At 41.2% G+C, this 15,411-nt stretch overlaps 1 protein-coding gene across 1 annotated transcript; it reads right to left on the bottom strand.

Annotated features, from left to right (window-relative positions):
- Nucleotides 1-3,593: 3,593 nt before the first annotated feature.
- sltm (SAFB-like, transcription modulator) lies at nt 3,594-14,224 on the bottom strand. Its single transcript, XM_061067766.1, has 20 exons — nt 14,073-14,224; nt 12,995-13,076; nt 12,843-12,898; nt 11,950-11,977; nt 10,044-10,746; nt 9,427-9,461; nt 9,228-9,331; nt 8,987-9,136; nt 8,752-8,864; nt 8,513-8,673; nt 8,318-8,418; nt 8,157-8,213; nt 7,913-8,058; nt 7,638-7,818; nt 7,153-7,277; nt 6,239-6,412; nt 5,435-5,746; nt 5,195-5,333; nt 4,819-4,973; nt 3,594-4,730 (listed from the first exon to the last, which is right to left on the bottom strand). The coding sequence occupies exons 1-20, from the start codon at nt 14,205-14,207 to the stop codon at nt 4,619-4,621; spliced, it is 3,069 nt and encodes a 1,022-aa protein (XP_060923749.1). The 5' UTR covers nt 14,208-14,224; the 3' UTR covers nt 3,594-4,618.
- Between the last annotated feature and the right edge of the window lie 1,187 nt (nt 14,225-15,411).

Below are 15,411 nucleotides of genomic sequence, written 5' to 3'. Positions count from 1 at the left end.
GCAGAAGTTCCACTGCAGCCAGGTTTTTAAAAAGGCATACCACAGACTTCAGTAATTCACATGTAATATTCCACCACACTAGGAAAGTGCGATTCATATTTGTGAACATGTAACTGGACATAAAACTGGGACATTAAGACAAAGCATGGATTTGAACTCCAGTCACAATGTTTGGACTCTGCTCTATTGTGTAGACATTTCCCTTCTCTTTCTCTACTGTTATCTCGAGGGTAATTTAATATTATTGTAGAAATTACCATCAGCCCCTCTGTCACATTCAGAGATGTGTAAATTAGAAGGTTTACATATTGATCTGTTGAATATACATTCTGAATACTGGACCTCTGTGGTACGAGCTCGTCCTCATTTCACCGCAGCACCGACCGTGCAAACACACGATGTACATATTTACCTAATGCGTTTCTCCAGCTGGTGGGTTGTGCCATTGTTATTGTACCGTGGGACTGCCTCCTGAGAATCGTTTTTCTACCTAAACATTCCAATTGGATGCCTTGACTCAAGCCTTCGAACCACAGACTGAGGGAGACAGTTGTGACAGGAGGTGTTCGCAGTGCTTGTGAAAACACGGCCTCCGTTATTGTGGCTCGGTGAGAACGGGTTCACTGTCGGGACAGGACGGAGGCAGCGGGGCTACCTACTGTGTGGGAGCCTGCAGTTTGAGTTTGAGCTTGTGTGTTCGCTTGGCCCCAACAAGTCTATGTTTTGTATGTACATATATATAAATATATATATATGACGCCTTACGACATTTCAGCATATTTTATAGGACAAAAGGAAACAGGCGTATTAGCAGAATGAGACAATCCATGCATTTTTCACACGGACATCAAAAATACTCTCAGGCCTTTTACTGAAGGGACATATATCCTTGAGTGTCTTTTTCAAATGGTATTCTTTGTAATGGCACAGTTCCTCGGCCTGTATCCACTTTGTCCGTCACAACTTTAAGTGTCTGTCTGTGTGTGTGTATGATCATAACTACTATTTGACACTTTGAAGGACTCAACACTATTATTATTTAAGACCCTTTTGGGTGAACGTCACGCTAAAAAAAATAGGGTTGACTTAAAGCTGCTCCCTTTTGTGTAAAGTTGGACTATGTAAAGAAAAATAAACTCCTTCCTTGGACAGGGTTAAGGAACATCGTTAAGTATGTACACGTTTCATTGACTCCTTAGTAGTTGTTTTATTTCCCGTGCAGCTGAGATATAATCATAAGGTGAAAGCCAGAAGGCAACAGGGCGGCTTTGTGGCAATATTTTTTTCTTTTCCATTTATTCTTGTCTTTACCGAGTTTCACCTCATTTGCGTCTCAGCCCATCAAGTGAACACACTGATTTATCATTCCAGTGGAAGTTTAGGTTTAAATGAAACTTCACTTTGGGCAATTTTGGGTTCAATTTGACTTGGTTGGTGTTTGTAAGAGTGAAAAGAACATGGAGCCACACATTCTTCTTATTATTGTTTATTGTTTTATTTCAGATACCTTGTGCTTTTTCTTGCTATCCCGAGTCATTATTACCAGAATTTGAATACTTTCTGTTGTAACGTGTTTGTTTCCCCCAATGACGAATCGATCAGAAGGATATTGTGTGTTCAGTGTCTCGGCGTGGTTTCTTGTATGCCTTGTAAAAGTGATGGTGGGGTTAATGCTGTAAAAGTAGTATTTTGACAAGGTGGTTGTTGAACATATAATCGTTGTAATTGGTTTTGCACTGTTACATTTATATGCACTAACAGAAGAGAAACATACCTCATTTTATACAGAACAGAAATTGTGCAAGAGTGCTATTGTTCTATTGGTACCTTTTTTAAAAGAAAAAAAAGAAGGAATAATGGACAAAAGAATAATCTCGAGTGGTCGATCTTAAAGCCTATTCATTTGTAAAAGTATGAAAGGGCTTTTTAAATGTTTTGGCTTCAAATGACATGAGTACATTTGTTAAAAGACAACAACATGATAGCTCCACTTCAGTAGAACTTAATGCAATTTGATATATTCAGGTTAGCGGTACACCAACACCAGACTCGACCAATTCAAAGGTCCGAGTACAAGCACACAGCTCGTGGGTGGTGAAGGGCGTAATGGATGACAACAGTAGCTACATGCACATCATTTAAAGCAGTTTTCTACAAAGCACGAAGACAACGCTGGAATCCATTCAATCAGCAAAAAACACTGGTGTAGGTGTACCTCTAATTCAGGTGATTAGTCCAGACCAGTCCCATAATTTAACCACATGATGTCCACAAACGAGGGCGACGCACCCAAACTAAAACACACAACAAAAAAAGGGGGCTGCTTCATGAGGCTCGAGCGTCTGACTGTATGTAGCAGAGGGTCTTGTCCGTTCTTATTGTGCGAGACAGACGTCCACAGTGCTGATCAATCTATTGCAATATCAGACGGCCACATTAGACTTTGTGGTGCTCGTGCATTATCGTGTGGCCCGAACAGATTAGGGTTAAGAGAAACAAAATCGTCGGCTCCCCCCCCTCCCCCTCCAGGAATATCATTTCAACTGTGCGGCTCATAGTGTTTATATTTCAACACAACACACAAGCAAAAAGGAATGGGGTTGTGAATATGGGAGGTTACTCATTTGTGTTGATTTCAATGTTCATCTATTTACATAAATGACCAAATAATGTATGTAGCCTTTCACATTACAGTCACATATTGTATATGGTTATAAATATATAACAAAATGCCTTATAGACGAGGGACATTCAACCTGATTAGAAGTTAAGAGGATAATAAAAGAATAAGATCAATCATTGGTTTCGGTGTCGTCATTTGTAATCAGTCAGCCGATCACTTTGTTGTTCACAATGTAACTTCAGTGTCAATTATTTATTTACCTCTGTCGCATCTTATTCCTCCACTTTTTATCCTTCAAGAACCAATTTCACAAAGTTTGCATTTTCTGCTGCTTTGACAGGATTCAACTCAATTCATTATCTCCACCCAGGAGGTAGTTCTTAACCATGTCTGATTGGTTTGTTGGTTAGTATTATTCAAATCAATCAAACTACTGAACTGATTTCCACGGAACTTGATGGAAGGATGGGACCTGGACCAAGAAAAAAAAAATGAAATGTGTGGATCCAGGATTTCCATCCTTTTAAAATATTTTCACTAATCTCTCTGCGAATTACTAAAAAAATGGTGGTTTTGAAAAGCACTCAATTAACTTATCTTTCCTATTTTGTAGTCTCCGTTTGTATGTATAAGGTACGACAGATTAAAGGACTTTTTGTGACGGTCCTGTCAGAAACCCACATCAACTTCATGTTCTACACTGTAGTGTAAACCTCCAACATACTAGTTTTAAGACCTCAATTATTTGTGTTAATCCTGATACATATTCCAGAACTAAACTATGATTTAAAATGACTACATATACTGTTCAGGTATGAGAACGAACACTTGACTGTTTATAGAAGGCAATGAAGCTGCCAAGTACCAGTGTGTAACTAATAAACTGAGTTTACAGAGAACCAACACAAGGTGAAAAGAGGAAACAGCAGCTACCATGACCCAACAATCAGCACAAGTCCCTCTGAGTCTAAGTTTTGTTGTAGTTTAATCAAGCTTTGTCAACCATTTACAGCAGATGTGTAGGTAAAGAGTATGAGTAGGTGAGTTATGAGTAGGAGCATGGCAGCCCTGGGTTTGGGGCACTGGTCCAAATACAAAAGGATTAAAGAAACGACAGGTATAAAAAGAAAACGAGAAAATAAATTAAATTGAAATAAATGATGGTTCCTCCACTACAGAATCAACCGGTCAACTATGTCAAAATGCACCTTTTGTCGTGTACCAACTTTTTCACACATTTTATATGCTGCCATCAGAGAACTTCTTGTTTGTAACATATGGTATAAAGCCATGATATCATACATCTTACAAAATCAGTCTAACCTGAAAACTGACTGAATACAGGATAACTTCAATAACAATGAGCAACTAAAGAAACGGTGCGATAGTCCTTTGAAAGACTTGAGTGAATGCCATGCAGCAACACACTTAAAAGTCAGAATATATTTCAGAGACACTGGCCTGTGTAATTTAATTTATGGCCTTTGAGAGGAATGTCTGCTACAGTGCCCGTTATTTAAGAATCAAATGTTTCCAAAGTAACACAAAGTATGAATCTTGCGGTGTCCTGCCTCATGTTTTCTGACAAATAAACATCCAAGTAAGTGAACGCTCATCACTGAGGGAGCTCTATAATACACTAAAATTAGACGGTACACAGGGAAACCATGTGAGACACTGGTCTATTGAAAATGTACATACAACACTCAATTAGAGAAGATCATAACATCACTGGAAAACTTTACTTACAAAGACCTAGGGCTGTACAATATTTTCCTAAATATAAGTAAAACATGTGCAAGGGTTGTTTATTGGTAACAGCACAACTGTCAGGAAAACCCTACACTTAGGTAAACACTTGTCTATACAAAATAAAATGAAGTAGTCAACCTCGCGGCTACAAATGTACCACCTAAAACAGTTGATATCCTAAAAAATAAAGAGTTCTGAAATGTTCCAGGTGCTTTAAAGTGGCTTTACAGGGTATGGCTGCAGTTAGAACTGCCGCTGTGTCGATTTGAAGGGTTTGAATCCGCCCACGTTGCCACTGCTGGAAATAGAGTTGCTGGTGATCTGCACAATTCGGTTCATTCCAGATGAAGAGTGACTGCAGAGAGATAAAAAAAAACGTGATGTCAAAGTCTGCTGGGAACAAGAGTCACTTCTGTCATCATTTATTTACACATCTGTAATACCTGGAGGCCGACATCATGCTGCTGCGAGTGTCTCCCATCCTGTGATTGTCAGAGAAGCCGCCGCGCTGGGAGCTTGAGCCGCCGTGCCACTCCTTCCTCCCGCCCGGCTCCCTGCTGTGACGCTCCACCACGACCTGGCGGCTGGAGCTGAACGACTGGAGAGAAGAGATCTGTTAAATGTGTGTGTCAGCTACAGCTTAAGTTGACAAATTTGGTCTCAACTGAGCTGATTAAATACCTCCAGCAAGGAGATTTGGAGTTTGTTTGTTTTTTTAAATTCAAAGACTTTAGATAACCTTAAACCTTTTATACATGACCTGTAAATACCAGGTCAGGTAAAAGAGAATTTAAGAGTTTCATTAAAACATGGGCTGACCTGATTACTCATCACCATGGGTCTTATTCCATCTCGATCACTGAAGCTGCTCCGCCCCCGGCTGGCCGAAGAGCCTCCTCTGAGCACAGGACCTGGAACCTCTCGAGCGGAGCGCTCAGGTCGCATGCGCATCTGTCCTCTGCTCAACCAAGCATTACCACAAATCAGGTTTAAAATGCATTACTTTTCACGTATTACAAAGATAAAAAATGTCTCAAGTGTCAAAGTCTCTTCTTTTACCGCATGTCTCCTTTGTTGGCGTTCATCCCTCCATCATTCTTCCATCCATGCCCTCCATCCCTGGGTGAACGGTTGTGTGACATGCTAGGCATTCCCGCTCTGGCTCCCATTGGGCGAGCTTGCATGGGCACAGGTCGTCTTTCATCTCTGTCCCTGCGGTCCGTGTCCCTGAGTTCACTGCGTTGAGGAGGAGGCGGCTCAGCTCTGCGGACTGTTTCAAAGTTCTTAGGGTAGCGCTCAAAGCCGGAGCCCTCTCTGTGAGGAGCGGGTCGACTCTTTTTTGCCTCTGGCTCACCATCAAATCGGTTACGTCTGGCAAGAAAACCAAGAACAGAATGGGAATACATTTTTTGAATGAAATGTCAAATGAGCCAGAAGGCAACATAAATATCTGTCAGTCAGATTTATAAGTAGTCATTGTTTGCAAAAGACTAAACTCCGATCAGACACTTTTCAAACTGCAGAATATTTTTTGGGTAAGGCCTATAGAACTGATTTTATGCAACTATTCCTTAGTGTGGATGTGATTTTGTTGTGAAGTAATCATACAGATGCCTTCATGTTGTTTAAATAGGTGGAGGACACTTGACACAGATCTGTGTGGAAACATGAGAAGAGTGTCACCCGCTGATTCAGGAGGTTCGTCTGACTGATGTCTTTTCAAAGCTCATTTTAGGACGAGTGGGAATGAAAGTTCAGTGGCTGCAGTTGGTTCAGATATATCTTCATTTTTGTCCAAGGAGACAAACACCGAAACAAAGCTAATGGTATCTTAAGAGAAAACCAGTTCACCACATCTTGTACCTGTCGTACGTGTTGGTCTGTTCGACGCCACCTTCTGGAAAACGTCCCCTCTCCCGGGGGCTGAAGTTTGTAAAGCGGTTCTGCTGACGGTTGTAGTTTGAGCCTTGGTTCAAGCGGACATCAGAGTCTGACGGCATCTTCTTGTTGCCGTTCCAATAGGGATCGTCCCTCCGACTGCAACAACACATACAGCCACACCTCATGAGCAATGGGCATAAATAGAAACAACTCAATGCATCACTTCTGTCAAGATCAGCGTTTTGCCTAGTATTGGTTTTCGTTTTGGGGGGGGTTCGTGACACGTAGAAAATCTGCTGAAATCATATTTATGTTCCTGGGTAAACAGGGCGTTGATTCTTTTGTAATGTTTAAGTTAAAACACTGCGTTGTTTAAACATCCCGAGCTGCCTCTTTCCTGCAGGAGTGTGCACGCATGTCTGCCCGTATCTGTTACTCTTCACACAAACAAGAATGATCACATTTATTTAGTTATTAATCGATGGCGTCGGATCATGAATCCGTATCGTTCTGGTCACTTTAACACTGATGTCCCGGCTGTGCGTCCCAAGTCTCACCTGTGGCCGGTGATCGCAAATGTGTGAATCAAACCAACAAAGGAAACTTCAAGTACTGTAAGTGTCCTTACTACTTCTGATTAGTGACGGTGTTCATTGTTAATGTGTGAAGTGAGTGCAGGTGAGCGGGGGAGTGAAGACGCATCTGAGCGGTAATACTGGACAGTTACCAGGATACCAAGGGTCTATAACGTGCTTAGAGAGGGTTATGCATCCATGTCAATTTTAACAAGTAAAACCCCTTGACAAAACCAAAGCAGCAAACCAAACCAGGGAATAGCTTGAAAAAGTGACAGGTAAAACTACCAAACTACTGAGGGACATTCAAACAGTGTGTACCCGTGTTCCACTTCACGGCCTCTTTTCAGGTTGTTCCTCTTCTCTTGCTCGTAGCGGAGCTGTTCCTGCTGCCTCCGCAGCTCCTCGCGTTCGCGTGCCATGCGCTCTGCCTCTTTACGCCGTTCCTGAAGGAGGTTATATTGAAATATTCGAATTCAAATCAATTACTAGGCAATGTGGATATTGTTCTAGCTACAAGCATTTGTAAAGAAGTGCTAAATTACAAGCTAACTGACAATACGAGTTATTTTACTGTCTGTAGGAGTTTAATCCATTCTTATTTTCCCCCGGACTAATTTTTTTTTGAAGGGGGTGCTTAATTGACAAATGGTTTTACACTGCTTATTTGAGATAATACGGTTTGAAATAATGAAATAGTACACATCATTCATCTCTGAGGTGGACAGTTTCCAGTTGAAGATAAACATTTGACTGCAAATATGGGTACTTTTACAAACAGGCAAATGTATCTATGCTCACTGTACCTGCTCAATGCGTATTCTTTCTCTCTCGAGTCTCTCTCTCTCCAAGCGCTCCCTCTCCAGTTTTTGTCTTTCCATCTCCAGTCTCTGGCGCTCCCTGAGCAGATTCTCCCTTTCTTCACGCTCTCGCAAAAGGCGGACACGTTCACGCTCCCGTCGTTCTTGTTCAGCAATTTCCCGCCGCCTACAAACGTGAAAACATGTCGTATTTTAAAACTGCAGAATACAAAAAGGCAACTAAATTTTGAGTCTACAAAATGGGTGTTGCTCCAGGATACCTGCGCAGCTCCATGGCCCTGCGAGCCCGGTCTACGCGAGCCATTCGCTCACGCATCCTCTGCTCTTTCATCTTCTCGAAAGGCAGGATGTCATTTTCTTCTCCCTTGTTCATGAAAGGTCGCGGTTTTTCTTTGAACATCTCAAACTAGGAGAGAAGAGAAATTATAGTTGTAGAACCTCATCGGTGAAGCACAGTAAATGAAAAGACAGACGTGTGTGTCCCTCGTATCAGGAGCTTCATACCTCTTCAGGAGGCATCAACCACTTAGGCCGCCTCTGAAAATTCATGTTGACTGGAGGCTGAAAAGTACATAAAAACGTTTTTTCATTTGATAGCTCCCATTTAAAGTTAGACTATATAAAATATTTACATTAAATATAATAATATAAATAAAAGGTCTTACCCTCTCAAAATACCTTCCTCTTCTGAAAGGTCTCATTCTGCCAAAATTGGGATCTCCTCTGTTATAATCTACTGCCATCACCTTGCATGGGCTTTTTGTCCCTAGAAAGAGAGAAAGATTATTTACAACAAAAGGCCATGCTGAATGATTAACTGAATTCTTGAAATTGGTGATGGAAAGAGGAATAAAACATACGGCCATATTTTCTGTCGTCTTTCTTCAGAGAATCTGGTCCCGAGTTGGATGAAACCGAGTCAGATTTTCCACTTTTCACCTCCTGTTTCTTGGATAAATCTTTGTCCTTCTCTGACAATTTATCAGGTTTCTTGTCTTCCTTCTTGTAAGGCGGCTGGGCTCTGTTAGATTGAAAGCACATTTAATATCTTGTTGTCCTCACGTAAAGGCATTACTGTTCAACTTATTATGTCACTCACTTGTTCGTCCATTTCATCCCTGTGGAACTGCGCTTGTCACTTGTTTTGCTGGAACTTGCTTTGTCCTCTGCTTCTTTCTTTGAAGGCTCTTTTTTGAATGGATCATTTTTGGCCTGAAAAACGACAGCAGAATATTAAATAAAGGACGCATGGCAGATATTATTCAATCAATAAAAGGATAGCATTGGATTAGTCAAGTTCTGGTCAGAAACCATTTAGCTGATTACTAACTTACCCTCTCCACATATATCTGCTGTCCATGGAGCTCTGTGCAGTCAAGGTGGGAGACGCAACGTGTCACCTCTGTACTGGACGACATCGTCACCAAGCCATAGCATTTTGAACCAGGACTGCGAGCATTTGTAACCACCTTGGCGCTCAGAACCTGTAGGCAGCAAAATGTGTTTAACATTCTTCTATGACCAATAATTTCAGACGTATTCAAAATAAGAAACAACTAACTCCACATTATTTACCTTCCCATATTTGCCGAACAGATTTTTTAGATCAGCTGCTTTGGTGTTGGAGGACAGGCCGCTCACCCAGATGTTACGAGACGAACCGTTGCTGCTAGCGACTCCTGATTAAGAGGTTTGCCAGAACACACAAGATACTATATCAACTGGTCAAAAGTGATTTCCTGGTTTTATTTTGAAGGTTTGGACAATATCTTACCCTTGTCGTCTTTTCCATCTCGGTCCCTTGAAGAGCTATGGAGCAAATGTTGCAACAACAAACAGATGAAAATGAGCGCAGATAAATAAAACCAAGGTGTAAAGTGAGAGACGTATGTCTTGTGGGAAAAAAACAGCAACATATTTAGTACTTTTCAGAAAAAGAAATCCTGTAGGCAAAGAGTGGATCTGAATCAAGGACTGAAAGGCTTCATTGCTTTTCCAGAGGTGAGATGGGTCAGGTTGTCAGCCAATTTATTCCCTGGACCAATGATATCTTCGGAGCTTTGTTCAACTTCAGTGAATGTTTTGGCCAAAAAGAAAAAAAACTGTCATCTTGGGGACTAATGCTCGTTTACAATGCCTTGTGTGGAATCTGGAAAGGGCTTTAAAACTTCTGGAAACGTCAAAGTAACAAAATAAGGTGTTTTTTCATCTCCTGGTTATGTAGAATTTAACCAACTTCACAAAAATACATCAAAGTAGTAAATGGCAGGATTAGGTACATCAGTGAACTTTTCCCTTATGCGAAAAAAATCTTGAGGCTACCCACAATGGTGCGTTCTTAGTGAGCTGGACTTGGTAGTAGTATCAAAGAACTGACATAGAAAGACAAACCTCTTTGCTTGACCTGATGCCCCAGTAGTGGAGGGGCCTTTCTTCCCAGAGTCTTTTTCTTTATCTCCCGTGTCAGCTTTCTTCAAGGACTCTCTGCTGTCTTTCTTCGTGGGCTCACACCTGGATCCATCGTCTTTCTTACCATCTCTGTGGCCGTCTGTCTCTTGATCCTTCATGTCATCATCTGGGCCCGTATCAGCAGAGGCATCTGGCTCATCTGTGCCCTTCTCGGCATCTGGAAGTTTCACATGTTTACCTGTTTCCAGGAGATCGTCACCATCAACATCTAGGGTGATGGCATCTTCATTTGGGATTGAGACGGATAGGTGATCGTCCTCTACATCTTTAGAGGAATTCATGGCTTCGGCGTCAGAATCCATCCGAGCCAGTTCGAGCTCGACCTCTGGCTCAGCCTCCCCATCCATGTCGGGGTCAGCATCGTCATCCATGTCGGGGTCAGCGTCGTCATCCTCGTCGGGGTCAGCATCAGCATCGACCTCTGGCTCAGTCTCCGCGTCTACCTCGGGCTCAGTCTCCGCGTCTACCTCGGGCTCAGTCTCCGCATCCACCTCTTGCTCAGGCTCTGAATCAGCCTCAGCCGCCACAGCTTCAGGCTCTGGTTCAGCCTCAGACTGAGTGAGGCTATCCTCCCTCTGTGCAGGCTTAGAATTTTCGCGAGTACCATCATCTGTATCAGTTACATCTGAGGGAGTTAATAGGATAAACATGGCAAAACAGCTTTTAACATTCATGTCGCATATTCATTCACCTAAAAAGTAGAATAGAAAGCACATTTAGTGTGAATGGTCATCGAGGGCGTAGACACCATAGGAAGACACTAAACACACAATCTTCACTGAAAATGTTGACGATTCGGTGATCTTCATTTCTTGACTTGTCATGAGCTGGTTCACTTTCAATTCATACTGAATGTGCGAGTCCGGATGTTTCCCCATGATGTGTAATAGTTCTCCAGATGGGAATCTTGGGCCAAGCACACATAAGGAGGAAAAGCCATCAGTTCATCCTTCAGTTTTGTGCATTACACAAAATGCATGGCATCAGTCCGTGGAAAGTCATCTGATTTTAGGCAAACATCTCAAACATCGTCCAACATCGTCCAACATCTCGTCAATAATGAATGACGTTTTGGTGTGATCAGCAGATTTCAGGACAATCATCATCAAATCCAATCTGCTGGGATGTGTCCTGTCAAATGTACCCAACTGTAGTCAAAATGTTTGTGTCCCTTTGGTTGTAATAGTCTGTTTTCTGCAGTCCTAGGCGATGCTGTATGTCAGATGGATGTTGACTGTGACGAATGACGTCTCTTGGTCTTTAATGACACAAGGCCTCAGACTTGTTTTGAGGAGTGTAACTGTCCTTGATTTACCCAAATATGAGCCTCACTCACAGGCTGCCTCACCTGGCAAGACCTGTAACAAGCTGCCAGATTCCTGCGGTAAAGGGGGTGAAGTATTCGGTGCACTTGTCACTTCTCTGTCCACCAATGATGTGTCTTCAAATTCATTGTTTGTAATAGCGTGTCCGTTTGTTGGTGAACCTTCCCTTGTTGTCTCCAGGGGGAGTGTAAGACGCTGGGTGCCAGAGGGCATGGAAATCCACCAAAGCAAACAGTTCTTTAACTTGAGACATTTTGTGCACTCCAAAGAAGTCAGGTGCCTCAGTCAAGGCAACCCACATTCGATACCTCATACATGTAACAATGACCAATAAACCTGGAGTCTGTCTTCATCAAGCCTGTATATATGGCTCCTTTTAGCATATTGTGACCTACCACAGCAGCTAGCAGAAGCACAAAATAATCTCATCATAAGGCGTTAGCTGCAAAGAAAGAGACTTAATACTTATTTACTTTGGGCATTAAGACTGCCTGCGTACATACCCTTCTCTGATTCATACTCTTCAGTTTCCTAGGGGGAAAAAAGAGAACACATATGTTAGCCCAAGGAACTATTTCAAGCGAGGAAAGTTGTTCAGTATAGAAGTTGAAAAGTATTTTTCATTGCATTAGTTCAGTAATATTCCCTCTAGATGAGTATATGCTTCTTCATGACGCCCTGAAACAATCCCACAGCTGCAAGGTGTAGATTAAAATGATTCCATCCTTTTACAGAGAGTTCTGACAAATTTCAGTTATTTAGTTCTAGATGGAAAAGAAAAACATTTTGTATAGCAAGTGTGCCGATTTGTTAACTATTTCTCAGCAAATTAAGCTCAGTTTAGTATATTTAGTGCTTCCCCTCACACTTCCTGGCAACAACTTATACTAGTGTTAGCATTGATAATAATAATAATTGTAATGCAGCCGTAGGTAACTTCTACAAAATTAATGTTGCAGAAAACTTGAAGTGATATTGTCCCGTCACTGATCACTTTGATACAATGGCAAAACTTGAAGCAAACCGGGAGTGCTTTGTTTTCCCAATGCCAAAGCTAAGTGAACCAAAATGCAGAGTTTAAGCGTGCCGAGTCGTACTCTGTTCTTTTAGAGTGTTCAAATATGCGCAAAAAATGCTGACTCATTTCTCTGAGTTCGTTTGGAAGGTTGAAAGGGACCAAGTGTGAAAAAAAAACAAATATCAATTCAAGCACCTTTCATTTTGGTGATCAGGCAAACAAAACAATCCTTTGCCAGCTCTTAAAACAACTTCCTAAAAAATTACCCAAGATGTACGCTATTAGAAATTATTCTATTTCTATCTGGACCACGGTGGATAAAAACTAAAAACAGTAGTCAGGTGGCAAACATTCAAAACAGAATCCAGTGCCAGTCACCTTGTATAGGACATCTTCCTCCAAGGTGGTGTCGGCGTCCGAATCCGTCTTTTTCCCTGAAAGTTGAAATAAAGAAAGAAAGATGAACATGGATGAAATAACAGACTTGCTTCACCACCCTGTCTCGTCAGTGAAAACAAGGGAAAAATTACCTTTAGCTTTTCCCACTTTCCGAGGTAACGCATCACCTGAAAGCTGCATCTTTTCGGGGTCACCACCTTCATCCTCGACAGCCTTAAAACATTTTAGAAGTAACATGTAATTCAAACTGGCAACATAATCTGTTAAAAATGTTTTTCATAAGACCAAAGACAGCTACAGCTTTTACCTAATCATTCAATCAACGGAAAATCAATTAAACGTTATAAAATATAAAATAAACATCATTTGTAAGCAGAAATGCTAAATATTTGCAAGTTCCAGCGTTTCCACTGTCGAATTTAATGAATATTTGTCAAATATATATCTTGATGTTAGATGGATGACTAACACATTGTCTGGATCTCTGGAGAACTGTAGAAAGTATGTTCCCCTATTTACTCACATAACAATAAACGCCTTGTTGATTTAAAAGAAAATAATCGGATGATAAATTCTTAATGAAATTAAAATCTCTGATACCCAAAATTCCAGTTGCTACGCGTTTGAAAGCAAATGGTTCCATGTGATGAATGTTAGAAAGTATGCTGCTTGAAACACACAACGATCGATAAATCTGTGTTGTATGTTTTTTGAACATCGAGTATAATACAAGGATAACCTGGACCCGAGCCTCCTATAGGGTGGGTTCCCAGTAACCAACCAGTGGGAAAACAAACCATTTCTATTGAGTTAAAACGCTTGTGCGAACGATCCATCACGAAGCAACAAGCTAGCCCGATCACATCGCCTTTACTCTGGGAAATGCAGTGTCGTATTGAACAATGTGAGGCTTTAATGTTGTTTTTATTAAATTCAGATTACTCATGTCGTCACGAGGCCTTTCGCTGTCGATGCTAACTTTAAGGAGAATACGTTGTTTTCGCGTTTCCGGTGCTAATTCGAACCCCAGCAGCTCACACGCGTTTCTAGGTCGAGAGATATTTATACGTCTGTTTACCAGGTGTGGTTTTAAAGATGACGCGTGCAAAGCTAAACCGGGTCAGCAGCCAACCTGTCACTGATGTAGCTAGCGTTAGCATCTCTGCATAGCAACCACTCGGCTACCTAACAGGCTCGTTTCTCATTCACCTGTTTCAGCCGCGCTAGGAGAACGCTCTTCACGCCGGAAGTGTCCAAACTCCTCCGCTTCAGCTCGGATTTGAGGTCGACGACTCTTAATTCGGTTAATTTCTTCGAATCCGTGGAAATGGCCCCCGACGCCATTTTACCTCGAGATTACTGAGCTGACCGCGCGCATGCGTGGACGATTTTGGCCTGTCTTCTTCTTCTTCTTCGTTGTTTTCATTCGTTGTCGTCAGATGCCACCTACTGGTGTGGAGGAGCCAGTGACGGGCAACATGTAAACAAACCGATGACCTATAAAATAAAGCAGGACAAAAACTTCAAAGCAATCTTCATATAAATACTGTTCAATCGTTTCAATCAAATGCAAAAGTTAGTCTGATCACCAAAAAATCAGGTAGATTTGTTCTCATTATATAGATCTGATGGATTTTATCGGGACAATATATTTTTGTAAAATGCTGTTTTGTTTCTAATGCTTTGTTTCTAATTATGTGTTTTTTTTTGCACATTATAGTGTGATAACTTACATTTTTTGATTAGATTCTCAGAGTTATCCACTAATGTTTTAATGTTTCTATTCACCCAGTTATTGAAGCCTTGAGAGGATTATCTTTACCATTTTTTCTTTGAAATCATCCCTTGGTTTGTATCTCCATTTGGTCGGTGCTTGTACATTATCTTCATCCAGCCCTGATTTGATATCCCTTGTTTTATCCAAAGAGACTTACAATAACAATAATCTTATCTTATCTTATATATGTATCTTTAATTTCGCCATGTCATTGCTTATGGCTATCTGATTTGTACTTTGTATAATGGGAACCCATTTAGAGGCATTTTTAGAGGTTAACCTAAACAGTAATATGTTACGCTGATGAGCTTTTGTACTCATATTAACTTTACTTTCTTGATTGCAGGCAGTTTCCTTACTGTTGGTGGTGTGTAATCTTTACTAATTAGTGAAATGGAAACAAACAGTGGGTCTGAGAGCCTGATAGTTGATTCTCTCTGATTGGCTGCTTTCAAAGAGGTGTAGCCTATATTTCTGTCTGAATGTCCTATGTCTCACTGTTTACCAGATGAAGGTCCGCAGGACCGAAACATTGTACACTTGGGAGTAATAATAATAAAGCCCGTATTAAGTTTGCAAAAAGTCTGAAGGAGCTAATATGACAAAACAGCAGGAGATTCCCCCCTTTCTTTATCCCACATGTATCCTGCACATACATTTACATGGACTATAATCAGTTTCTTCTGTTGCTGTTTGATCTCAAAAGACATTTAGCTTTTCCAGCTTAGATTTGTCACAACAACCTCAGGTAATATGTCTACTGTCTCGAAC

Source organism: Limanda limanda, chromosome 3 (genome assembly GCF_963576545.1).
Source record: "Limanda limanda chromosome 3, fLimLim1.1, whole genome shotgun sequence".
Taxonomy (NCBI): Eukaryota; Metazoa; Chordata; class Actinopteri; order Pleuronectiformes; family Pleuronectidae; genus Limanda; species Limanda limanda.
The sequence above is the reverse complement of the archived record's forward strand: the minus strand, read 5'-3'. Positions and strand labels throughout refer to the sequence as shown.